This window comes from Eurosta solidaginis, chromosome 1 (genome assembly GCF_040869045.1).
Source record: "Eurosta solidaginis isolate ZX-2024a chromosome 1, ASM4086904v1, whole genome shotgun sequence".
In the NCBI taxonomy this organism is placed as follows: Eukaryota; Metazoa; Arthropoda; class Insecta; order Diptera; family Tephritidae; genus Eurosta; species Eurosta solidaginis.
The window spans coordinates 69,889,984-69,917,717 of record NC_090319.1 but is presented as its reverse complement, the minus strand read 5'-3'; the positions used below and the strand labels follow the sequence as shown (position 1 = coordinate 69,917,717).

Sequence of the window (27,734 nt, the reverse complement as noted above, 5' to 3'; positions counted from 1 at the left end):
TTTAATTTGATACCCATATCGCACAAACACATTCTAGAGTCACCCCTGGTCCACCTTTATGGCGATATTGCGAAACGACGTCCACCTATAGAACTAAGGCCCACTCCCTTTTAAAATACTCATTAACACATTTCGTTTGATACCCATATCGTACAAACAAATTCTAGGGTCACCCCTGTTCCACCTTTGTGGCGATATCTCGAAACGGCGTCCACCTATGGAACTAAGGATTACTCCCTTTTAAAATACTCATTAACACCTTTCATTTGATACCCATATCGTACAAACAAATTCTAGAGTCAACCCTGATCCACCTTTATGGCGATATCCCTAAATGGCGTCCACCTATATAACTATGGCCCACTCCATCATAAAATACTCTTTAATGCCTTTCATTTGATACACATGTCATACAAACACATTCCAGGGTTTCCCTCGGTTCATTTTCCTACATGGTTATTTTCCCTTATGTTGTCACCGTAGCTCTCAACTGAGTATGTAATGTTCGGTTACACCCGAACTTAACCTTCCTTACTTGTTAAAAGCAGTTTGATATCTACTTTTACCCTCAATTACCAAATCGATGTTGCTAATACGTTGACGTTAGACAAGGACCCTAACACATACTTAAATCGACCTCCGAGACAAAAACAAAATGTGTAATGCATTGCTCATGCCATCATCGCTGAACTTGTGGTAATGTTCCATAAAAGCGCATACAAGTACTTATGGCGACCACTTCACTTGAGTGGTTTTAATTGTGCATTAAGTCTCTATTGTGGCCGTCGCATCTGCGCAAGAAGGTCTAGTGCAAAGCTCAAACCTTGTCATTTCGCAGCCTTTGGCGGCAAAGAAAATACACTGGCTTAAGTCTTTACTTTTGCATTTATATTAAATATTTTGCATTTTGCTGTATAGTTTTCGTTTACACACACATACATTTACTTATATATTTGTAAATGCATGTATGTATACAAGCTCAAGTTTATGCTGCAAATGTAAGCGTGTGAGCACGTGGGTGCGCCGATAACCTTGATGCTATTTCAGAAAATTTGCGGAACGATCCGCGAAAACAAAAAATAAAGGGCCCAAGGTAATTACGCATTGTTCAAGAATTTCTACAGCTTTAAGGATATTTTTGTTGTTTCCGTTTGTATTTCGATTGTCATTGTCAGTGACACAGGTTGATGGGATTATAAAAGTATTGGCGCCGACTTTAGTATTTTTGCATTTTTATTTTCACATAATTTAAGGTTATTTTGTTTATACTTTCATTCATTGGTTTATATATGGGGTATTCCATCCCACTTCGACCAATTTTGAACCCGACCCCTTTAGAATTGGCTGAAAGTTTTTCTTCTTTTTCTAGCTTACGAAAGACGTTTTTCAGAAGTTTTTCAAATTTTTTCATCCAACTCAAAAACAGTTATGAATTTTTTAAAAAACACCGTTTTTGTTTTCAAAATGCTATAACTTTTTCAAAAATTGACCGTTTGGGATCTTTTTTTTTAAATGTACTTTTCGGAGACAATTCAAAAAAAAATTTAAAATTCGTTTTTTTTTTGTAATTTTTCAGTTTTTCGAGATTTTTCGAATTTCGCCCTTTTTTTCTCATAAAAAATTTCAATCAATTCCGGAGTGGGCCGAGAACTTTTTTTTTTTTTTTTTATTTAATTGAAAAAAAAACTTTAAAATTTTTTTTGTATTTTTTCCGAAAAGTACATTTAAAAACATATAAAAAAAAATGATCCCAAACGGTCAATTTTTGAAAAAGTTATTGCATTTTGAAAAAACATCGTTTTTTTTTCAAAATATTTAAAACTTATTTTGAGTTGGAAAACGGTGTTTTTTTCAAAATGCTATAACTTTTTCAAAAATTTACCGTTTGGGATCATTTTTTTTTTTAAATATGTTTTTAAATGTACTTTTCGGAAGAAATACAAAAAAAATTTTAAAGTTTTTTTTTCAATTAAATAAAAAAAAAAAATTCCCGGCCCACTCCGGGATTAGTGGGGATGATTGCAGAAATGATTGAGGTTTTTTATGAGAGAAAAAAAAACAGGGCGAAATTCGAAAAATCTCGAAAAACTGAAAAATTACAAAAAAAAATTTTTTGCGAAAAGTACATTTAAAAACAAATTTTTAAAAAAAAAAGATCCCAAACGGTCAATTTTTGAAACTGCTATAGCATTTTGAAAACAAAAACTGTGTTTTTTTTTTTAAATACATAACTTTTTTTGAGTTGGATGAAAAAATTTGAAAAACTTCTGAAAAACGTCTTTCGTAAGCTAGGAAAAGAAGAAAAACTTTCAGCCAATTCTAAAGGGGTCGGGTTCAAAATTGGTCGAAATGGGATGGAATACCCCATATATATTTGCTTTTTATTAATTTTTTTTTGTGTTTCTTCTTCACCTTGACTATGAACACAACCTTTAGGTTAAATAATTTAGCGACTTACATAGAACTGATTTGAAAGTATTGGATGACCAAGAGTATGTATTTGATATTGGGCATAGAGCCTTAAAAAATAGCATCAATGGCTACAATTAGGGTGATTGACCCGGTTTTTCGAACCAGTTGTAAACGGGTTTTTCCTAATTTTTTGTCCGGTTAATTTTTAGTCTTAAAACTCCGAATATCGAACAGCTTGGTTTTTTGACTTTGGTTAACCGAGTCTTCACAAGGACTATGAGGGCCTTTGCAAGTTTTTCCAATAACCTAAACATACATATGAGCCTATGTATTTGTATGGCAACACCGAAAGTGAACTGCGAAAGCAAAAGTAAGCTAAACGTGGATACAATGCTTGCTTGCACAAGCGAATAATGGAATGCCGCCTTTTCTATTTTTTCCGTTCATGATTCTTTTTGAAATTACGCTTCCCGAAGTGAAAAAAATACACTGCAGCATTGTGTTAGCGGTTGTTTGGGAAGAATGATGGACATACGCAGACCCAAAACCTACATTTGCAGAAATGGTATAACATGCACTGATTCAGAAAGTAGCATCGCTTCTGTGTAAGCCAGCTTTCAAAGCACGCCGTGTGGAAGTAGAAAGGCCAGACTGGGTGAACACAATATTGGAGGCACTGAAAGTATCGCAAAAGCGGAGTGACAGAGTAATCATATGCTTCAAATGCGGAAAGCCAGGTCACATTGCACGTCATTGCGGTCTTGATCCTAGTGGATCCAACAGCATGGGTGGTCTTAAGTACAAAGCCGGAGGAGATGACCAAGAGCGAGCCAGATGCAGGAACGAGAGCTAGCTCCAGCTATTTAATGTCACGTTATCTCTGTATAACAAATCCGATGAAATTTTAGCAGTCTTGCCGTAGTAGGATATGAGGATGGTAAGGAGCGTTTACTGACTGTAGAAACGGGCACATCTCATTCCTTAATCCGATCTGATTTGGCAACAGGAGAGTAAAGCTATCACATGAAGCAAGATTGCGTACGGTCACTGGCGAGTATAACCAAGTCCAGGGAGAAATGGTATGAGAATTATTAATTGGGAGGATCACGATTTAAACAAATTTGTTGTGGCAGAGATCGTTGATGAAGTCATATTGGGAGGGGACTTCTTAGTTGACCTTGGCTTTAGGATCGATATGCAAAGAATGATTATGCGATATAAGACATGGATGTACTACTTAACTTCAACTTTGAGAAAGGGTTCAGCAGTAAGCGAGTGCTGGTAGAGAAGAAAGATTGGTGGAACAAATGGAACATACAAATCAAAACCGAATATACCTGCGGGAAGCACACTGGCATTGACAAACCCAAATGGGCACACTAAAACGAAGGAAGGAATTTCTCAGGAAGAATGCAAGGGTGGTTTCAAGCAAGGGTGCACTACTGTTGTGAAACGTCAAAACGATGCTGGTTTTATGCAAAGCTTGAGCTTGACGGATTGGCTCTTCCAAGTAGTCCATTGGCCAAACATAAGAGTGTGAGGGAACGAAACAGGATATGTAACGAGAAGTAAGATGAAACAAAGGTACGGCAAGAAAAACAAATCGGAAGGTTTCTTGGAGGGAGATTTGGTGCTATTAGACAACCCTCGCCGGCGAAAAGTGATGTCGTCTACCACATACAAAGATTTGAGAAAGCTCGAAATATAAGGGTGGTTCAGCAGAGGTTGGATCGAGAAATTTGTCTAATCGGGACGATCAGACTTAGGTGGAGGGCAGTGTGTCAAATATTATCATTTCGGTGCATCATTATGCTGCTACTAAATAAATGTACAACAACAGTAAAGCAAGCAGCCACACGTATGTACATGTAAATCACTATGCTGCTACTAAATAAATGCACAACAACAGTAAAGCAAGCTGCCACACATACATGTAAACAGCGAAGATAACAGCAAAGAGAACGTTTCACATACATATATGTAGGCAGCAGTTAAGAGCGAAGTTATTACTCACTCATACACACGCATATAGCTATAAAACAAAAGTAAATACCAGATACATATAGGAGAAATAAATAAACAGATGTTAGCGAAAAGTCTAGACCTTAGGAAAGATATGCGAACTGAGTCAACGGAGAGTATAAAAGCAGTGCAAGCTGAGGAATAATCAATCAGTTTGATTTAAACTCGCTATTAGTGAAGTACGCGATAATTGTAGTTTTGAAGAACTACTGCCACTGTAGAGTTGTAAATAAAGACAATTTTGTCATACTGAATATTGGAGTTATATATTCGAAAGTTCAGCGATTCGAGCGTTAACAGAAGGTGCATAATAATCAGAAATTCGTAACAGTATACATGCTTATTATACTGGGCTAGTCCTCATACAAAATAAAAAGGTTGCAAAAGTCCGCCACCAAATTTAACGCTTATGTTGACAGGATCTCGGTAAAATAAGAAAAAAATTTATTTAACCTTGCGAATACAGCCGAAATTGTTTTTCCAATTTTAAAATTGGTATGCCATTATTTTCGCCATAAGAAACGTTATAGTTCCTTTAAATGTCCTTTTGGACTCTGGCGTCGCTTTGACGTACTCGTTTTTCATAGTTTCGTGAAAGGGCAATCATATTTCAAAAAGGACATTAGTAGTAATTATTGAGATTCTCAAGCTAAAATTATGACATAGCAATTTAAAAATCAGATATAAAAAACAAAGATACTCAACTTTTTTTCAACCCATAAAAATATAAAAATGCTTTTGAAGTATTTATTTATAAAAACAAATTTGGACGGGACTGTCTTCGGCTGTGCCGAGGACCTCATACCTTTCATGAATGGAGCTGAACAATAATGTGTTGAAGTTTCCAAAATTCATAAAATCGAAACAATTAGTTGTATGGGATATATATTAATGATGAAGAAATTACGTTAAACCTTTTATCTGAACAATCGGTTGTCATGGATATATGTAATATATGTGACAGATCTTGATATTTTTTTCAGACAACAATGTGTGGCTTATAATCATCATCATCATTTACACATATATATAGGAGGCAACGAAGAATATTTCACACACAACCAACAGCTTGAAGCAAAGAGATTATTTCACATACACATATATATTCAGCAGATAAGAACGAATAAGAAATAGGAAAAATCACCCAACGGGTTATCATCAGCTAAGAGCAGAAATTGTTACTCACACAACTCCAGATATAAATGTATATAGCTAAATAACCAAATATGAGATGCAACAGTTCCAGGAGGCATTTTCGTGAAAAGTCTAGACGTTAGGAGAAATTGGTGAACGAGGCCAACTGAGAGTATAAAAGCAAGCGATAATCAATCAGTTTTGATTTTAACACGCTATAGTGAAGTATGCGATAATTGTAATTGTGAGTTACTACTCCCAAAGTAGTCTAAATAAAGAACGTTCTGTTATACTGAATATTGGAGTTATTTCAGAGATTCGAAAGTTAACAGGAGTTGCAAAATAATTATCAGGACTTTCCCAAAACTCGTTACAATACAAACAAAGCTATCAAAGAAAGTTAATTGAAAATAATCGTAAGGCAACGTATTTCACCTGTTGTATCAACCGGTAAACTGGCTACCCTTTCGTTTTGAGAAGGGTTAAATATGCCGCACTTTTATAGGATTAATCTGCAATATTTGAGCAACGATCGAATAACCATGAAAAAATTAGATGAATAAAACAACGAAATAAGGTAGCCCTGCTATTTGGCAGAATGAATGCGACATATTAGTCAGAAAAGAAATACCATTAGTATTCCAAAGATGCACAACGTCAGCCTAGGCTTCGAACACAAACGGAACATATTTTGTAGTAGTATGTAAGTACAATGGTTCTATCTGGCCAGCAATGGCAGGTGTCTGAAAATGTATATCGTCTATTGCAAATTAAATAATAGTTTTTCAATTATAGAAAAATTAGAGCTGGAATTTGAACAGAGAGTACATGGAGATTAGCGAAAAAATTTCAGCATTGAATTTGAGCGTGAGATTTAATGATTACTGCTTTAAGTAAGAGCACGCTCCAACGACAAGTGCTCTACGAGCTCTTAATAACACCTCTAGCCCCATCAGAAATAAATATTGTGATATTCCAGCTTTTTAATATTCGGGAACAAAAAAATTATTGTTAGGGAAACTAAGCTTAGTAGTAATGTGAAATTTTTTTTTATTTTTTTTAAGTTGATAGATAATAATAATAATTTTAAATATGTCTTGCTCATTACATTAAGGTGTGAAATATTTAAAATATATTGGCATTGAAAATTAATAAGTAGAGCAAGTCGAATATCTTCAAAAATTAACGATTTTCCAAAATTTGGCTATATCTTTTTGAGGCATTATTTGAAACGAATTACGTTGATATACATATTGCAACGAATTTCAGGAAACTCGATTATGTTCTGTATATAAGTAAAGTGCTCTTTATTAGCAGCACTACTATGTAGAAGATCTTCAAAATTTAATGTATTCGCGTACTTCACGTATAGCGTGTTAATATCAGACTGATTGACTATTCCTTACCTTGCGCTGTTTTCGTACTCTGAGTTCGCTTGTTTCTCCCAGGGTCTAGACTTTTCGCTAACTAGCCTTCTCTAGTAGTTGCTTATTATACTTTTCATGAACATGAAATGGTATATTAACTTTGGTCCGATGTTTGTAACGTTGAGAAATACAGAAGAGAGACTCACCATTAAGTATACCGAATTGATCAGGGCGACGAACTGAGTTGAAATAGCCATGTCCGTCTGTCCGTCCGTCCGCCCGTCTTTCAGTTTGAACGCAAACTAGTCCCTCAAATTTTGAGATATCTCAAGGAAATTTGGCACAATGATGTACTTTTGTATTATATTACACATTTGTCGGGTCCGGTAGGATCGGACTACTATAACATATATCTCCCATACAACCGATCGTTCAGATAAGACGATATTGGTCATTCCTGCCGCAATTTAGAAAGTATAAACGTGAAACTCGGTGATATATATTCTACTATATAATAGAAGATATCCTGAAAAAATCACTTCGATCGGAGCTATATATAGTTATATCCCATACAACCGATCGTTCAGATAAAAGATTTTTAGCCATTTCTCCCTTAATTTCCAATATAAAAACGTTAAACTTGGTGATATTTATTCTAATATATCATAGAAGATTTCCTGAAAAAATCACTTTGATCGGAGCTATATGTATATATACCTATCCCATACAACCGATCATTCAGATAGAAATATTTTTGGCAATTTCTCCCTTAATTTCCAATATAAAAACGGTAAACTTGGTGATATTTATTCTAATATATCATAGAAGATTTCGTGAAAAAATCATTTCGATCGGAGCTATATATAGTATATATCCCATACAACCGATCGTTCAGATAGAAAGATTTTTGGCAATTTCTCCCTTAATTTCCAATATAAAAACGGTAAACTTGGTGATATTTATTCTAATATATCATAGAAGATTTCCTGAAAAAATCACTTTGATCGGAGCTAAATGTATATATATTTATCCCATACAACCGATCGTTCAGATAGAAAGATTTTTTACTATTTCTCCCTTAATTTAGAAAATATAAACGTGAAACTCGGTGATATATATTCTAATATATCATAGAAGATATCCTGAAAAAAGCGCTGTGATCGGAGTTATATATAGTTATATCCCATACAACCGATCGTTCAGATAGAAAGGTTTTTGGCAATTTCTCCCTTAATTTCCAATATGAAAATGTTAAACTTGGTGATATTTATTTTAATATATCATAGAAGATTTCATGAAAAAAATATTTCGATCGGAGCTATATATAATATATATTCCATACAACCGATCGTTCTGATAAGGGGGTTTTTTGCCATTTTTTATTTTATATTTATCTTAAAAATCGTTTATGTATGTACATCTCATCACTATATATTTCTTATCTTATACATCCGATTATTCGGAGATTACGAATGGGATAAGATTATTGTTCAGCCCCATTCATGAAAGGTATGAAGTCTTCGGCACAGCCGAAGGCAGTCCCATCCTTACTTGTTTATTTCTTGTTTCTGTATCTCATATTGGTTTTGCTTTTATTTATGTATATTTGTAGTCTATTAAATTTCATATGCGCTCTTTATTGTTGTGTAAATGTGTGAATAGTATCTGCGCTCTTTGTTGCTGTTCACATAACTATGTGCATGTTTATTTGTTATCGCATCAGCTTACATTGCTGTTGTGGTTTTACAGCATTTAAGCGCCAATTAATGGTGACTTATCCATAACCAGATAAAACAGCTGATCGAACCAACCTTATGGAAATCAATGTAATCGATTAATGGTGCCATACCATAACGCTAAAGCCATAACCATATCATAGCCAACCAATTGGTTTTTGGTTTTTCCATAACCTAAAAATATTTGAGTTGGTGAATTTATTAACTTGATGTATATTTTATTTATTGTTTTGGATACGTTTTGACTAAGAGAATTATTGTTTGTGGAACATATTTGTAATTTTTTGCGTTTTCTTCATTTTTATGAAAATGTCAGCTGTTTAAGGTTATGGCACCATTAATCGATCACAATGGTGATGGTTATGGATATGGGTATAGCTACGACTATGGCGTTAGGGTTAAGGAAGTTTAACTGGCCCTTTATTTACTAGCGGCATAGTGACGTATCGAAATTGCTAATATGCGCCACAATATATTTACTCCAAATTGTATACCAAGGCATCTTGTGGCTCCATGTTTCAAAAAAAAATGTTCTCAAATAATAAAAATAAAATAATAAAATTTTAAGGACTTCTTTTATATAAATGGACAAAAAGCAGCGAAAAATGTCTCCTTATATAAAGACATATTTTTGCTAAACTTTGATTTTTATATTTTGACATAGAAATTTGCAAAAATATTTATGAGAAGTAAAAATATAAAGGTGGAGCGCAATTGATTGACAAATAATATCTCCTTTCCTACCAACTTTACAATCCAAGTAATGTGCGCTCCACCTTTATATTTTTACTTCTCATAAATATTTTTGCAAATTTCTATGTCAAAATTTAAAAATCAAGGTTTAGCAAAAATATGTGTTTATATAAGGAGATATTTTTGGCTGATTTTTGTCCATTTATATAAAGGAAGTGCTTAACATTTTTTATTTTATTTTTATTTTCTCCCTTTCTTACTTTTTCTCGGTGTCTTAACCTATCTGTTAAGTTTTACGCTTGTAGCTCAATGAGAAGTTACATAAAAATCAATCCCAAAATTTCCTCCGTTCCGTTTGATTTTTCTAAATATCTCAGTCCGTGCGCCCCTTAGCGAAACTTTTTGTATTGTATCATCGGCTGTCATTGACCTCTGAATTAAGCTCAAAATTTTTAGCCTCTAGCTCATCGATAAGTTACTTAAAACCCGGTTTCAAATTTCCAAATTATTATCTAATTTTTTCGATCCGTGCGCCACCTAACAGAATTTTTTTCTCATTTTGGTCCTTTGTCATGGTGTCTTAACCTGTCTCTGAAGCTTCATGTTTGTAGCTCAATGAGAAGTTACTTTAAAATCAATCTCAAAACACCAAATTTCAAAATTCTTATCTAAATATTTCGATCAGTGCGCCACCTAATTTGTTTCTGCTTTTCATAAATTTTATCGGCGTCTTATCCTATCTTTGAAGTTTTACAGTTGTAGCTCAATGAGAACTTACATAAAAATCAATCCCAAAATTCGCTCCGTTTGGTACGATTTTTCTAAATATCTCATCCCGTGCTCCCCCTAGCGAATCTTCTTGTATCGTGTCATCGGCTGTCATCGACTTCTGCATTAAGTTTGAAATTTCAAGTTTCTAGCTCATCGAAAAGTTACTTAAAAGCTGGTTTGAAAATTTTCAAATTCTTATCTAATTATTTCGATCCGTGCGTCACCTAATGGATTTTGTTTCCTTTTGTTGCATTGTCACGGGGTGTTCTAACCTATGTGTAAAGTTTCACGTTTGTAGCTCAGTGAGAAGTTACTTCAAAATCGATTATAAAATTTGTATGAAAAGCGGACAAGCATTCAACCGACCTAATATAAAGGAAGTAAAAAGTCAAAACTTTGATATATTTGGCTACATATTTACTATATTATTTACGAATTTGAATTTCATTTCTCTGTCGACTGATTTAAAATGATGATTATTGCCTGCTAAAATAGTGGTGTTAAAACGCATCAAATGATACGTATGAGCGAGCCGAGCCGTTCATCCCCATTACCCTAAAAGTTGAGGTTGAGGAAAATAAATGTGCACTGTCTTTCCAGAATTCGTTTCATAATAAAAATTCACAAACATGCATACATATATGTAAGATAATTAGCTAAATAGTAAAGTATGAGATTGAAATAATAATGTCCAAATTATTAATGTTGACGAATTTATGCAGCTGATGAACTTAATCGAAGTGTGCACTGAACGGCTCATCCCAAGCAAATATGAACCGTTTTATGTTAAAACTACATATTATAAAATTCTTTATCGTTTCAGTAATGGAATATCAAATTTTCCTCTTAGTAATATTCTCAATATGCTTGGAGAAATTCACAACGGGCGAATACCAGTAAGTTTGTACTAGTTTTATGCATATACATATGAATTAGCATATTCAAATATATCTTTCACACTTCCCAGACAAAGTTTAGCGATAACAGACATATTGCCAGAGGACATAAAGCGCTATGATAAAATGCGTCCACCCAAAAAAGATGGACAACCAACAATTGTTTATTTCCACGTCACAGTTATGGGCCTCGATTCGATCGATGAAAACTCTATGACATATGTTGCCGATGTTTTCTTCGCACAAACATGGAAAGATCATCGATTACGACTGCCAGAGAATATGACACAAGAATATAGATTACTTGAGGTAGATTGGTTGAAAAATATGTGGAGACCAGATTCATTCTTCAAGAATGCCAAATCTGTGACATTTCAAACAATGACAATTCCTAATCATTACATGTGGTTGTACAAAGATAAGACCATACTATATATGGTGAAATTAACATTAAAATTGTCGTGTATCATGAATTTTGCCATTTATCCGCATGACACACAAGAATGCAAACTACAAATGGAAAGTTGTAAGTTTATTAAAGCCGTGATGTAAAAATTGGTGAAATCTTTAATTAAACTGTGTTTCTTTATTTCAATTCAAAAAGTATCACACACCACAGATGACATGATCTTTCAATGGGATCCTACGACACCTTTAGTGGTTGATGAAAATATCGAATTGCCACAAGTGGCACTTATACACAATCAAACTGCTGGTAAGAATATTATATCTACTTATACGAAATATTTTTGTAAATAGTACTATTTTCTAACTTAAAGTTGACATTTGGCCCACCGTTCGTTTTGTATAAAAATATCACGCTTACTTTCCACGTTCGGGGTTCAATAATAGCAGAGATCTCACAACCGATATTTTCAATAAAAACAGTTGTTTAATGACCACTCTGTAAATAACTATTTAATTCCGGTTCTGCTGGTTTCGGTTTCTCAATGAAAGGAAACGAAATGAAAGGAAAGGAAGGGAAAGAAAAGGATCGGTTAATTATAGGCATGTTACCGGCGAGATATAAATAAAATAGGAATTTTTTATTAAAAGGTGATACATTTGTTATCGATAGCAAACGTTATCGATGAGTTATCGGTTTGCTAAAGATTTTTTATCGTAAAAATATCGATTTTTTATTAAAACAAATATCGATTTGTCAGCGAAAATTTATCGAAAAGATATTGATTGGTTATCGAGTTATTATCGGATAATTTATTTTATTATCGATTGCTGGTTCTATAGTCCTGTGAGTGATGCTAACGGCAATCTGCGAAAGATATAATTGTGAGGTCGTCCGAATCGATAACAAATCGATATGTTTCAGACAGACATCCAAGTCCCGTCTAACGTACCTCAGTGTATTGAGAAATTTACCACTGGAAAGAATTGCCAGGTCGTCGGCATAAGCCACCACGCTCCAAAGCAGATGAGAAAGAACCATCCCTCTCCACCCGTGGCGTGCCCTTTCTCGCCTTTATCTGAGCCACCGCTCCAGTGCCCCTCCCCCGCTACTCCTTACTACTCCGCTTTTACATTTCTGCCACTCAACAGTCTGCTAATGAATTCTACCAGAGCCGATTCGACACCCCAGTGTTGAAAGGGCCCTTTCATTTGCCGCTGGTAAGACATTTTTGACCGCACTGGAACAATATACTATAAAAGTGTGCAATTACTGGCATATGCTGGTGACATTGATATCATCGGCCTAAACACCCGCGCTGTTAGTTCTGCTTACTCCAAACTGGAAAAAGAAGCGGTAAAGATGGGTTTGATGGTGAATGAGGACAAAACGAAGTACCTGGTGTCATCGAGCAAAGAGTCAGCGCATACGCGCCTTGTCAACCACGCTACTGTTGGCAGCCATAATTTCGAAATAGTAAAAGACTTCGCTTATTTGGGAACCAGCATCAACACTAGCAACAACATCAGCACTGAAATCCAGCGAAGAATCAATATTACCAATAAATGCTACTTTGGACTAGGTAGGCAATTGAAAAGTAAAGTCCTCTCTCGGCGAACGAAAATCATACTCTACAAGTCACTTATCGTACCCTCCTGCTATATGGGCCAGAAGCATGGACCATGACAACAGCAGATGAAGCGGCTTTGGGAGTGTTCGAGAGAAAAGTTCTTCGAAAGATTTATGGACCTCTACGCGTTGGCGATGGCGAGTACCGAAGAAGATTTAATGATGAGCTGTACGAGCTATACGCAGACATCAACACAGTCCAGCGAATTAAAACGCAGCGGCTGCGCTGGCTAGGCCATGTTATGCGAATGAATGATGATGCTCCGGCCAAGAAAGTGTTTCTAACAGAACCCGCCTATGGAAGCAGGGGTAGAGGGCGGCCCCCACTCCGTTGGAGACCAGGTGGAAAACGATTTAAACTCACTTGGTGTGACCAATTGGCGCCGGATGGCGGAGCGAAGGAGCGACTGGCGCGCCTTTTTGGACGGCCATAACCGTTTAGACGGTTAAGCGCTAATTAAGTAAGTAAGTAAGACATTTTTGAAGGCTCTTTATATGTCAATAAAGGCACCCATCACAAATCCCTTGCTCTTGAGGGATCCCCTATGAGTTTGACAACCCAATGAAGCTTTGTTGCAGTAAACGGCGTGTTGAGATGTCAAAGATCCCTCAGTCAATCAGTCAAGCGCTCTAGAGTTTGAAAAAAACCGAGGATAAGCTGATTGGTCATAAGTCTTTGGGGGAGACGTGGGAGCTTTTCATCGCTTTTGGAATGACAGTGAATCTGACCATATTCCAAGCACCATTGGTAGATGGACTCATTCCACGAGGGCTAAATATCAGTTGTCGCATAAAAATATCAATCGCATGGAATGTTGGATTACTAGCTGAGCTATAAAGGAAAGGAAGAATTAGTAAAGACCATGCTTCAACTCTTATGCAAAATAAAGCTTTCATATTAGTGCCTCCAATTGTCTTCAATTATCGCGAAGCAGTGATGAGCTGTCCAACTTGCCATTGGCGTAAGGCCATTGTACAAACAAGGAAGTTAAGCGTTAATTGTTTGAAGTGAAAATATAACAAGTAAGGAAGGCTAAGTTCGGGTGTAACCGAACATTGCATACTCAGCTGAGAGCTTTGGAGACAAAATAAGGGAAAATCACCATGTAGGAAAATGAACTTAGGGTAAGCCTGGAATGTGTTTGTATGACATGGGTATCAAAAGGAAGGTATTAAAGAGTATTTTAAAAGTGAGTGGGCCATAATTATATAGGTGGACGCCATTTCGGGATATCGCCAAAAAGGTGGACCAGGAGTGACTGTAGAATGTGTCTGGACGATATGGGTAAACAATTAAAGGTATTAGTGAGGGTTTTAAAAAAAAAAGGGGGGCCCTTAGTTGTATATGTGAAAGCGTTTTCGAGATATCGACTAAAATATGACCGGGGTGACCCAGAACATCATCTGTCGGGTGGCGCTAATTTATTTATGTATGTAATACCACGAACAGTATTCCTGCCAAGATTCCAAGGGCTTTTTATTTCGCCTTGCAAAACTTTTTCATTTTCTTCAACTTAATATGGTAGGTGTCACACCCATTTTACAAAGCTTTTTCTAAAGTTATATTTTGCGTCAAAAAAATAATCCAATCACCGTTTTTCATCCCTTTCTTCGTATTTGGATTTCGCCCATTTTCACAGAAAACAGTTATCTTCATAGAATCTATGTTCCTACCAAATTTCACAAAGATTGGTAAATTTTTGTTCGACTTAAGCCATTAAAAGTATTCTAGACAAATTAAATGAAAAAGGGCGGAGCCACGCCCATTTTGAAATTTTCTTTTATTTTTGCATTTTATTGCACCATATCATTACTGGAGTTGAATATTGACATAATTTACTTATATACTGTAAAGATATTCAATTTTTTGTTTAAATTTGACTTAAAAAAAATTTTTTTTTTGAATGGGCGTGTTCGTTATCTTATTTTGCTAATTTTTATTTAGCACACATATAGTAATAGCAGTAACGTTGCTGCCAAATTTTTTCATGATATCTTCAACCAATGCAAAATTACAGCTTGCAAAACTTTTAAAATATCTTCTTTTAAAAGTGGGCGGTGCCACGCCCATTGTCCAAAATTTTACTAATTTTATATTCTGCGTTATAAGGTCAACCCACCTACCAGGCTTCATCGCTTTTCCGTCTTTGGTAATGAATTATCCCACTTTTTCGGTTTTTCGAAATTTTCGATATCGAAAAAGTGGGTGTTATAGTCCGATTTCGTTCAATTTAAATAGCGATCTGAGATGAGTGCCCAGGAACCTACATACGAAATTTCATCAAGATACCTCAAAATTTACTCAAGTTATCATGTTTACAGACGGACGGACAGACGGACGGACGGCCATGGCTAAATGAATTTCTTTTTCCGCCCAGATCATTTTGATATATAGAAGTCTATATCTATCTAGATTAGTTTATGCCGTTACGGATTACCGTTATGCGAACAAAATTAATACACTCTGTGAGCTCTGCTCAGCTGAGTATAAACATATTCACTATTTACAGCCCCGGGCTAAAAATAAATGCAGATTTTAGAGAGAAAACGATTGGTGGTTCCTTGTTCAAGAGCTCCCATTCCGTAGCACAATGTGTTTAATAACAGCACAATGTGTTTTCTAAATATATTTTTCTCCTAGATTGCACACAAGTCTACTCAACGGGTAATTTTACTTGTCTTGAGGTCATATTCACGCTCAAACGTCGTTTAGTTTATTATGTCTTCAATACATATATACCCACATGTATGATTGTTATAATGTCGTGGGTTTCATTTTGGATTAAACCGGAAGCTGCGCCAGCTCGTGTTACGCTCGGTGTTACATCGCTACTAACATTATCTACACAACATGCCAAATCTCAAGCATCTCTGCCGCCTGTTTCCTATCTGAAAGCGGTCGATGCATTCATGTCCGTTTGTACGGTTTTCGTATTTATGGCATTAATGGAATATTGCTTAATAAATATTGTACTAAGTGACACGCCAATACCGAAACCAATGGCTTATCCTCCAAAACCAGTGCCCGAAGGTGCAAAAAAGGAACCAGAAAAACCACCAGCGACAGCACCGACGACCGCACCGCCTGTTACACCAGCTAAAGTGGTGACGGATGAAAAAATTGAAAAAATCGAAAAGATTTTTGATGAAATGACCAAAAATAGAAGGGTAAGTACATATGTATTCACACACATGTGGAATTCTGATCTAACTGTCATGAAACATTTCTTTTAAATTAAATATTTAAAACCCGAGTTTTATTTTATTGTGACGAATATTACTGACACTAAGTGACCCTCACATCACTAGTAAGCAAATTAAGCCACAACAACAATAAAGCAAGCAGTCACTTGTATCTACATAAACGAATCAATCATTATGTCTACACATATTTTCGTACGAGCAGCGGAGAGTAACGCATAAACACATGCATATATCTGAGATACTCCCAAAGGAATGCAATCATTTGTGCAAGTATCACTCACATATACACGCGAATGGGCTATGAGAGAAGCTATAAAATCGTGCATCTGTAATTATAGCTGAGAAATTTATAGCTGATAACTAACTAGTAAATTCTAGAAATAGAAGCGCCTAGAAATATGTGAACGAGGAAACCAAACTGTATGAAAAGCAGCAAGAGTTGAGGCACGACAATCCGTTTTATTTAAGCAAGCTATCAGTTGCGAAGTATAACTGTTATTGTGAAGTACTTTAATAAAGGCAAGTTCGCATTATTTAATAGTGGAGTTATTTATTCAACAGTTTAGTGATTCGAACGTTAGTAGAAGATTTGAAATAAGCGAAATTTCAGTAAATTCGTTACATTATGAAGCTCTTCTTTAGTTCTAAGTGAAAACATCCTCAACATGGATAGGAGCCAAACTACACCATTTTCAGTTGTAAATGAGAGTGCGTCAGATGTAATTGGGAAAACAACAAACGAAACTGAGAATTGTCAATTGTTAATGCGAAAGCTAACTTTGATATGAAAACAGTCAATTGTAAATGAGCAATCGTGAAATTAAATTCGAAAACGTGAATTTCAAATGAGAATAGGCAATTGTAAATGAGTATAGTCAGTTGTACATAAATGGGAAAGCGTCATGTAATAATGAAAACGGACAATTTTAAATGAAATATTTATTTGAGAAGTGTCAGTTGTAAATGAGAGTAGTCAGTTGAAAATGTGAATGCTTCACATAAAAATAATAACATCCAATTTAAAATGCGTAAACGACACTTCGATAAGAAAAGAGTGAATTGCAAAAAGGAAAGCACCAAGTAAAAATGTAAAAGCGTCATTTTGAGAATTGTAAGTTGCATATGACAAAGTGCCATTTTAAATGAAGAATATTTAGGTAGGTAGGTACATAGGAATAAAGGTAGAGGTCCAGGTCGCCCAAGTAGCTAACAAAAAGACGTTTTTAGGCCATAAAACTCGCTTGAACCTACTAAGTTCCTTATGAAATCAAGAATGTTTGAGCCCCTATTTCCGATATTCTACCCAAGTTTTTCAAAAAGGGGCTCCCAAACTATCTTAAACGTGTTCTGGTTAACATAGAAAATGCTCAACAGCCTCTTTTACAATTCCGCATTTACAACTTTTGCAGTGCTCTCTATGCCTTCCCGTTCCCCATTCATGCTTAAAGCCTAATGACCGGAGCGGACTTCTACTATTTTGAGGCTGCCGGCCATAGATCTACCCCGTAGACTCCGTACCCTCTTTTCATTGTAGTTGGCAATATAGCTCTTGAAATTGCACAGAGCGTGGTGCTCTTCCACTTTTGCTGGGCTTTGTTCTCGTAAAAATTTCGGATTTCCCCCTTGGAAAGAAAATAAATGCCCCTACTAGCTTTGAGCTAGTATATTGTAACGAATTTTGGGAAATTCCTGATAATTTTACATCAACGTTAGCTTGGATCTCTGAAGTGTCGAATAAATAAATCCAATATTCAGTATTGCCAAATGCTCTTTATACTTCACTACTAGAGTGTTTAAATCAAACTGATTAGTTATTCCTCAGCTTGCACTGCTTCTATACTCTGTTGCCACGTTCGCATATTTCTGCTAAGATCTAGACTTTTCACGAACATGCCTTCTGATATGTGTGAGTAGGTTACGTTAGGCTAGAGTGGCCACCGGTGCGAGCGCCAGTACACTTAGGCCCAAAAAGGTTCCATTGCGATACCACGTGGATCTCTACCCTACTGAAACCAACAGGCCGATTCAGCAAATGTCAGGAATTTCTTAGGTTCCAACTTGGCCAAGTCACAAAGATCGTCAACGTGTGAGTAAGAACTTCTGCTCTTTGCTGATGACTACATATGTGTATGTGAAATAATCTCTGACTTCAAGTTGTTGGTTATGTGTGAAATATTCTTCGTTGCCTTGTATATGTGGTAATTAGGGTCCAAATACTTACACACGAATTTAATTTTAAGTCTTTATTATAACTAAAAAATATTTACTAAATTTTACAAAATTTATTATTTATTAATTTGCGAAAACAATGTTAAGCGGTCAGCTCATGTGGGTAGATTAAAATTTTAGAATTTATGACTTGCCAAATTAGGTAAGTGCATGAGAGACTCAAAAAGAGAGACACCACATGTCTCCCCTTCTTGGAAAAATTATCTTCTGTTGCGCTGAAACACAGTTTTCTACAAAAGAAGAGAATAAAACTTAATAAGTAGCAAAACATAAGCATTTTACGTTTGTAGCTGGTTTAATTTCTGCTGCTTGAGAGGCGCTGACTGATTGTGTTTGTTGGACATTCAGATCGTCGGCGAGGAAGTACACCGGTTTAAGACGATCAACCGAAATGGGGGTATTTTTGCCTCTAACATTTACAATGAAGTATTTTTTTCGCTTCTCAATTACGGGGTACGGTCCATCATAAGGCGTAGCAAATGATTGTCGAATGTGGTCGTGCCTGACAAAAACATGCGAAGTGCTGGCTAGATCCTTGAAAACGAATATGTTTTTGCGACTGTGTCTGGATGTCTCTGCTGGAGTTAGCGAGTGAAAGTAATGCCTTAGTGATGCTATTAATTCGTGTGCTGATGAATTCGTATTTGATTGATGTAAAAATTCACCTGGCAATCGAATAGGCTCGACAAACACTAACTCGGCTGACGTCGCACTGATATCTTCTTTCCAAGCGGCTCTGAGTCCGAGAAGGACTACGGATAACGCGTCGTACCAGTCTTGTCCATGACATAATAAAGCAGATTTTAACTGCCTGTGCAGACGTTCGACCAAGCCATTTGATTGTGGATGGTATGGTGTTGTTTTCAAATGCTTACTGCCCAGAATCTTAGTAGTTGAAAAAACAAATCTGATTCAAATTGTCTGCCAAGATCTGAAGTAATTTTCAGCGGCACGCCAAACAACGAAATCCAACTGTTCACTAGACTGCGCGCTACTGTTTGCGCTGTACCGCTTGCTACTGCGATTTCCTGGGGGAAACGTGTAAATCTGTCTACGATTGTTAAGCATTGTGTGAATCCACGCGAAACTGGTAAAGTAACCAAATCTATATGAACATGTTCGAATCTTTGCGTTGGTAATTCAAAATTTGAAATCGGAGACGACGTGTGACGAGTTATTTTATTGGCTTGACATTTTAGACAGCATTTGATCCAGCGAGCAATATCTGCATTCATCGATGGCCACGCGTACCGTGAATCAACTAATTTTCGGGACGCGCGTTGGCTTAGGTGAAAAAGAGAGTGTAGAGCATTGAAAATTTTAAGCGCAATACTTTGGGGACATATGGACGCACTGTACCTGACGAAACGTCACAGTATAGTTTGATTCTGCTGTCGTTAAAATGAAGTTGGCGTAAGTGAAGCGACGATGTTGAGTTGAGCAGAATATTTTGCAGCTCGGTGTCTGCTAGCTGTGCATTTAATAAATCTGTTGTTGTTACAGCAGTTGAGATTTCATCGACACGTGACAGTGTGTCAGCAACAATATTCTCAGTGCCTGACACATGGCGAAAATCGGTCGTAAACTGGCTTACAAAATCCAATCTCCAAAACTGCCACGGGGATGCGGGGTCGGGGCGCTGCTGGAAAACGTGTATGAGCGGTTTGTGGTCAGTATAGATAACGACGTGTCGTACCTCGAAAATATATTTGAAAAGCTGTATTGCTTCATACACAGCATGCGGTTCACGGTCGTAGGTCGACTTTTTTTGGGCGGAAGAAGAGTTTCTTGCTGAAAAATGCTAGAGGTTCCCAATCGTTGCTGCATCGTTATTGAGGTACTGCTCCAATGACATTTTCGGAGGCATCCGTAAAGATTGCCCATTCAGCGTTAACGTTTGGGTGTGCCAGCAGCGTTGAATTTACAAGAGCTTGTTTGCAGTCATTGAAACTTTTTCCAGCTCCGGTGTCCATTCAACTGTATGGAAACTTTTTACGTTAGGACCTTCGAGTATCTTGTTTAGGGGACCTAACAGTTGAGCTGCGTTTTTAATAAATTTACGGTAGAAATTAATCGTACCTAGAAATCCACGAAGCTTGATTGTTGATGGTTTGGGAAAATTAGTAATCGCAGAAACCCACGGGCAGATACCAAGTGACCCAAGAATGGGACTTCGTCTTTACCAAAAATCGACTTAGCTAGGTTAATAACAAGTCCTGCTTTTTGCAGGCGCTGAAACAATAATTCAAGGTGTGTCATGTGCTGCTGTTGATTGTCTGATGCCACCAGTATATCGAAGACAAATTCCAAATCTCTCGTTACCTCGTCCATGAAACGTTGGAACGTTTGCGCAGCATTGCGCAATCCAAACGTCATGAACGGGAACTCGTAGAGGCCGAAGGGTGTGATAATCGCCGTCTTACCAATGTCTTCAGGTGCCACCGGAATCTGGTTAAACGCGCGTATCAAATCGATAGTAGAAACCACTCTCTTACCATGCAGGTCCGCTGCGAAATCCTCGAGGTAGCGAACTGGATATTTATCTGGAATGGTACGGCGATTAAGACGCCTATAGTCCCCACAAAGGCGCCACTCACCAGACTTTTTGGGCACTAAATGTAATGGTGACGACCATGGGCTGTCACTTCTCCTGGCTAAACATAGTTTAATTAACTTTTCGAACTCTTGCCTGGCGATGTTAAGTTTATCAGGGGCCAAGCACCTGGCTTTGCTGGAGACTGGCGGTCCATTAACTGTTTTAATGTGGTGTTCAGTGGTAAATTCGCTAGTACGTTGGACACCGCCTGGTTGAACAACAGCTTGAAATTTCTGAAAAAGTATGTTATAGACTGGATCTACATCTGGGTTGAGGGCTTTAATTGAAGCGACGTCATGCTTGAAAATTTTTCCACATGTTGAAATTCCGGTGAGACCGTCAGTTAAGCTCCTTCTCTTAAGATCCACTAACAAGCCGAAATGGCTCAGTAGATCAGCACCGATGATAGGACGGGTGACATCAGCAATGACGAAACGCCATGGGAGATCTCTACGTAGTCCTAGATTTAATATCAACATTTTAGTACCGTAGGTGTTAATTGGCGGCGAATAAATGGTATGAAAGTGGAACAAGTTGTTTGCTTTGAATACGGCATGGATAAACGGAAATGTCGGAGCCAGTATTGAGGATAAATTTATCCCCCGTTGCCTGAGCCGTGACAAATAAGCGACTCTCCCGAAAGTTTTCCTGAAACTTGCAACCTGGTAGACATTTACGAGCGTTCGATTGAAATTTGGTATGATACCAACAAATGCCTGTTTGATTGCATAGCTTTTTCGTCGAAGATTTAATTCTTGCACGGCCCGATCGGAGGGAGGGAGTTTGTGTTCGAGGTCTGGATTGTCTTGACTGTAAGTTTGAGATAGAGGTTGTTAACGACGCGACTTGTTTAATGAGAGCAGCGATATCTTCGCGCCAATCAGGTGGTCGCGATACGGCGGCACAGTCTTGGGGATGAGAAACTTCATAAAGTTTGTCTGCATAATCTGCAAGTTCTTTTATGCCAACATTTTTATGCATTACAAGGCACACACGAGTTTGTTGAGGAAGGTGAGAAAGCCAACGCGTTTTAAGCACCTCCTCATCAATATAGGATACAAGTGCTTTTAAATGGTGTAAGTATTGCGATGGCGTCCGATCACCTATACTTTCCTTGTCCAAAAGTTGAAGTAATTTGGCCTCCTTGGACTTGGAGAATCGCGAAATCAGCGTGCTTTTTAGCTGCTGGTACGGATTAGTGCCTGGTGGGTTAATAATCAGGTCCTCTACTTCCGCTGCAGTACGTGTATCGATAAGTGGAATCGTTTGATAAAATTTTTCTTTTTCTGTCTCGATACCATGATTAACGAATTGAGCCTCGAGTTGAGCAAACCAAAGAGAGGGTGTTTCTCGCTGCTAAATGGAGGCGCCTTAACGTTACGAGTAGCAGTGCTCATTATCTTCCCGACGTTTGGTTTCTGTGATGGAGTATCAATAGGCATAACAAACGAAAGACTTGAGTCTCAACGACGGAGAACGTCGCAATTATACCAACACAACGTGCTAACCAATAAGGTATTTTTTAGTTCACTTATGACTCGCGATTATTGAAAGTTTTTTACCAGAGAGGCGATTAGTTGCGCTAGTAATTTGTCGAGTTACTAAAATGACCGCTCAAAGTTTTTTTTTTTATTTTTTTTTTGCAGGTAGGTATCAACCGCTATTCTAGGACAATGAAATGACCTTAGAAAACCGAAATTGAAAAAAGTTAGTTTTCAGCATTAGAATTGCATCAAATGTTCAAACCACGTGTGGAAATTTATAGGTACAACATTTAGTTTTCTGACTATTTTGCCAAGAAACACGGCACAATTAAATGTTTTATGCACGCGTTGGATAGTGACAACTTGATGCGCTGCATGTATGAATTAACACGCCCATATTCTTTTTTTTTTCAGTTTTTTTATAAAGACGTATTTAAACGCGATTCGGACTAAAAAAAGATCACGTCGGGGTCACCAATGTGGTAATTAGGGTCCAAATAATTACACACGAATTTAATTTTAAGTCTTTATTATAACTAAAATATTTACTAAATTTTACAAAATTTATTATTTATTAATTTGCGAAAACAAGTTAAGCGGTCAGCTCATGTGGGTAGACTAAAACTTTAGAATTTATGACTTGCCATATTAGGTGAGTGCATTAGAGACTCAACAAGAGAGCCAAACCGGTTATGTGGTTGACACCACATATACAAGTGTGACTGCTCGCTTTTTTGTTGTTGTGATTATTTACTGACATGATAGAGATGCTAATATTCGCCGCTATCACCTTTATTGCTGCTTGACTGTCAGAAAAAAAAATTACTTTGCTAGTTATTTTCCGGACCTCAGGTGATTTGCAGACTTGTCAAATCGGGTGGATTTCTGCTTGAAATATACTACAGTATGACGGCAGTTTGAATGGCATAAAAATATCTAGGGAATACGAATCGATTCCAGCCCACACACCTGAGTCCTTTTTCAAGCCATCGGTGTAGATTAGTATGCTGTTATAAGCTGGAACCGTACCGAACATCTTCCAATCAATCCTACAGTTTACGGGGACGATAATCTATTTCGGAATTAAAAGAACCCAGCGGAAGTAAATTAAGGATACTGCTATGCCCTTTCTGATTATGCTTCCAGCTCCCAGACTCCCTATGCCAATATGGCTTATATATGTACATGCCTATCGAAAAAAGGTTTAATTTCATTTTCACTTTTACCCAAGCCGTCTAGACACAGGACTTCCACCGTGCTACCACTTACTTGGTTATCGAATAGCAAAGAGCGGTGTCGGACACCAAAACTTGGTAGTTTAGGTGCGTGGAAAAATTTAATAAACCCAAGCAGGATATGTTTTTTTTTTTTGTTTTTTTGTAACCCAGTTGCAAAACGTTTACACATTATTACTGATATCGCACACCTAGATCAAAACAGCGATGATCTCAAAAAATAGAAGTGTTGAGAAAACACGAAAAACCGACTGCTTCTGTCATAAGCGCCTATGCAATTCTTACTTTTTACGACGCTTTTTCTCGTTGATAAGTTGAAGTATTAGTAAATCGAGCTTACAGTACGGTTAGATATTGAATTAGGAGACTTGGATGTACTCATAATCTCGAAATTTTAGATTTTTGAGTTAGATCTCTATTGATCTAGGTGTACGATATGATCTGTTTTGTCTGTGGAAATGATTTTAAATTAGAAGAGAAGAAAACAAATTTTAAGACAACTGCCTTAGGGCTTTGTATAGATTCATTTCCAGAGCTTGGGCAGCTCTGTTTTTCTATCGGTCTATTGATTCAAATCGAGCTCGTGGTTTTAAGTTTATCTTGAAATGATCTCAGAACAGCGAAGGAGAGACTCTGATACTATCCCGAACTAATCCCGCAACATGCTGGACATTCTCTCAAAAAATCCCAAAAATATCACGAATACAATCCGGAAACGATCCTGAAAAAGTTTTGAAACTATGCCGAAACAGTTTTGAAAAGATCCCTATTTTGGTCCACAAGCAATCCAAAAATTATATCGAAATAGTTGTGAGAGTATTAGCATGAACAAGAAACAATCGCATAATAGTTCCGATAATGTTCCCAAAACAATCTTGAAACTATTCAACAAAAATTACGAACTCAAACACATAACAAGTTGACGCATTGTTTAATTCTAAAATTTTCGAACTTCTTAACTTTTCCCCAGGTTGTGCACACACGTCGTATTGTACGCCCACCACTTGATGCCGATGGTCCATGGATACCGAGACACGAATCCCATATTATATTAGCACCAACTATTGCACCACCTCCACCACCACCACCCGCAGAGCCCGAGCCGCCAAAGCCAAAACTTACGCCACAACAGGAACGCCTTAAGAGAGCCATTTATATTGATCGTACATCAAGAGTGTTATTTCCTGCGCTCTTTGCTGGTCTTAACTCCATTTATTGGATCGTATTTTATGAATATCTCTAAGCTCAATCTCACTCATAGTACACACATATATATAATTCATGCTGTGTGTATATATATAAAAAGAAATTATATACATATATACACAAAATATGTTTTATGGTTTTAACTACAAATCGATAAAATAAGATTTCAAAAAAAATACTCAAGGTCATTTTCTTATGTGAATTCAAAAATCTATCAGGCCCATAAACTTCAATTTTGTTCACGTATCGCTGTGATAAGACTTGTAGTTTACATGAGAAAAGGGACCTAAAGTTAGCACAAATCAGTGAAGAAGAAGCAAATAAATACGAAAAATAGGTAATGTTGTAATGTTAATTAAGTTATGTTATGTATGTATGTAAGTAAATAATTTTAAAGAAACCCCCTCGATAGGCCAAGTTAAATAAATTACATATTAAAAACATAAGTATGTATAAATGTTGCATAAGTAGAAAAAGAAATGTATGCTATATAAGATCGATGTAAAATAATAACTTACTAACGTACTATTTTAAATTTTTATTTTACCACCAATAAAAATATGTAAAAAATTTAATTAATGCTTATTTAAGTAATATCGAAAACATTTGTGCGGTAACCATAATAATCTTAATCTGAGTTGGGTCATACTGATTCCTTTGGAAATTACAAAAATAGAGCGCGAGTATTAAGTACTCGTGAAACTTGATGTGTAAACAAAAAGGTGTACGTCTAAGAAACTACATTCTTAACATACTTAACTAGAGCTCGCCCAGGGGTTGAAGTGAAACTACAACAGAGATAACTTTACTAGAAAAAAATAATTTCGAGCTTTTTGAGAATAGCTTCAACTTCTTATCGATAACAAACGATACAACAAGTTATTAGTTTACTATCGCTTTTTATTATTGATAATGAATTATTATCGTTGTCGTTTCCTTATTGATTTCGTATTGGCTTGTTATCGAAGACACACATTTCATCGATTTCATAATGAAAATTTATAGTTATATGTTTCATAACAATCCAATGAGTCGTCGTTAAAAAATCGATAACATTCCGATACCATTTTTGATAACAAATCTATTACTTTTCGATAACACGCCGATAACAATTTGGTAACACTCCGATAACAACTCTATACGTTTCCGAAAAGAAATTGATATCTTTCTGATAACATATCGCTAATTATGAAACTCGAAAACTTTTTGATAACAAATCGGAAACTCATTAACACTCCGGCAAGAAAATGGTAACAATCCGATAGCAAACAAAAACTTACGGCAGACGATCCTTAAAATTTAATTTTTAAATTTTCATGGCTTTTAAGTTATTTTTTTTTTTATAAGAACATACAAGAAAAATGTTTTATTTTATTATATTTAATTTAATTCATTTTTTTCTTTCTTTATTTTATTTTATTCCCTTAATTTTCTTTTATTTGATTTTATTTTATTTTATTCTATTTTTTTATTTCATTTTATTTTGTTTTATTTTATTATAGGTTATTTTACTTTATTCTATTTTATTTTATTTCAGTTTATTTTATTTTATTTTATTTTAAGTTCGCGGGTTCGAATCGAAGCTCAAAGCCTAACAATAATTATTTTATCATTATTACTGTTATGATAAATTTATTCTTAAATGAAAAAAAAAAATTTTAAATTAGAATAGAAGAAAGAAAAAATATGGACAACTGCCAAAGCTCGTTGTATAGATCCATTTCGGGAACTGCTAAATTCCTTCATCGGCAATGTTTATTCTATTCTATTCCATTTTATTTTATTTTTTAACAAATTTTTTATTTTCTCTTGTTTTTAAATTTTTTTTTTTTTTTTGCAAAACGATGTTACAACAAGATCACAAGCGAGATTTTCGAGACCGAATCTTACTTAATCGCTGTATGGACAATATTTATACATATTATATTGCTTCCAATGACATTTAACCCAAAACATATTTATTATAAATATAATTTTGTTCGCAATATTTTATTTTTCAACGAAAAAATCAAGAATACGGCTCCTCGCGAGATTCTCGAAACTCGAATTACTCTTAATATTCGCGATCTTTGCGAATTTCAATTCAGTCACTGCATTGGCAATATTCTATACATTTCGTGGTTTTTACTTGCCAACAAAACCCTAAAAATACAAAATTTTAAAATTTAAACCTAAATACCTAACCACGTGCTCTGTTTTTATAAACACTTTGTGTATGAGTAATAAAATCCTGCATTTACTCATGCTTGCCATTATATCTCTGGCCCTTTATTTCCAACAAACCAACAGTTTATATATCTCTTCGTGTACTTGCATACATACAAATTGTGCTCAGAACTTTAACTTATATGTAGGTGACGTATTTGCCTTGAGTTGCTGTGTGATTTCGCTTATATCTACTCTACCACGTACATTTTTCCCACATTACGTTACACTGTAGTGATTACACTTACGTGTTAATTCTCAATTACTCCATACATCATTCCTATACCCCACACTACGCCTGCATTTACGTTCTACATATTTTACCCATAAAGCATACGACTTACAAGACACGCTTAGAATTTACGCTTTCAATGAGGTTTCCCCATATTGTGGGCAAATCTGTTTACACATCACACAAAACCACCCACAATTTTAAATGTAATTTCTTAATTACGTAGACCACAAAATCGAGAAAGGAGTTTAAAGACCTAGTTTAGATATTACGAGAT

General features: G+C 36.1%; 1 protein-coding gene across 3 annotated transcripts in view; it reads left to right on the top strand.

Moving 5' to 3' along the window:
• ort (ora transientless) overlaps positions 1 to 26,422 on the top strand; it is a 234,170-nt gene extending 207,748 nt beyond the window's left edge. For all 3 annotated transcript variants that reach the window (XM_067758175.1, XM_067758174.1, XM_067758173.1), the window contains exons 2-6: positions 10,959 to 11,031; positions 11,103 to 11,557; positions 11,636 to 11,746; positions 15,708 to 16,234; positions 24,785 to 26,422. In XM_067758175.1, the coding sequence (XP_067614276.1) occupies positions 10,961 to 11,031; positions 11,103 to 11,557; positions 11,636 to 11,746; positions 15,708 to 16,234; positions 24,785 to 25,057 (1,437 nt within the window). In that variant the 5' untranslated portion in view covers positions 10,959 to 10,960 and the 3' untranslated portion in view covers positions 25,058 to 26,422. The remainder of the gene's footprint in view (positions 1 to 10,958; positions 11,032 to 11,102; positions 11,558 to 11,635; positions 11,747 to 15,707; positions 16,235 to 24,784) is intronic.
• Positions 26,423 to 27,734: the final 1,312 nt, after the last annotated feature.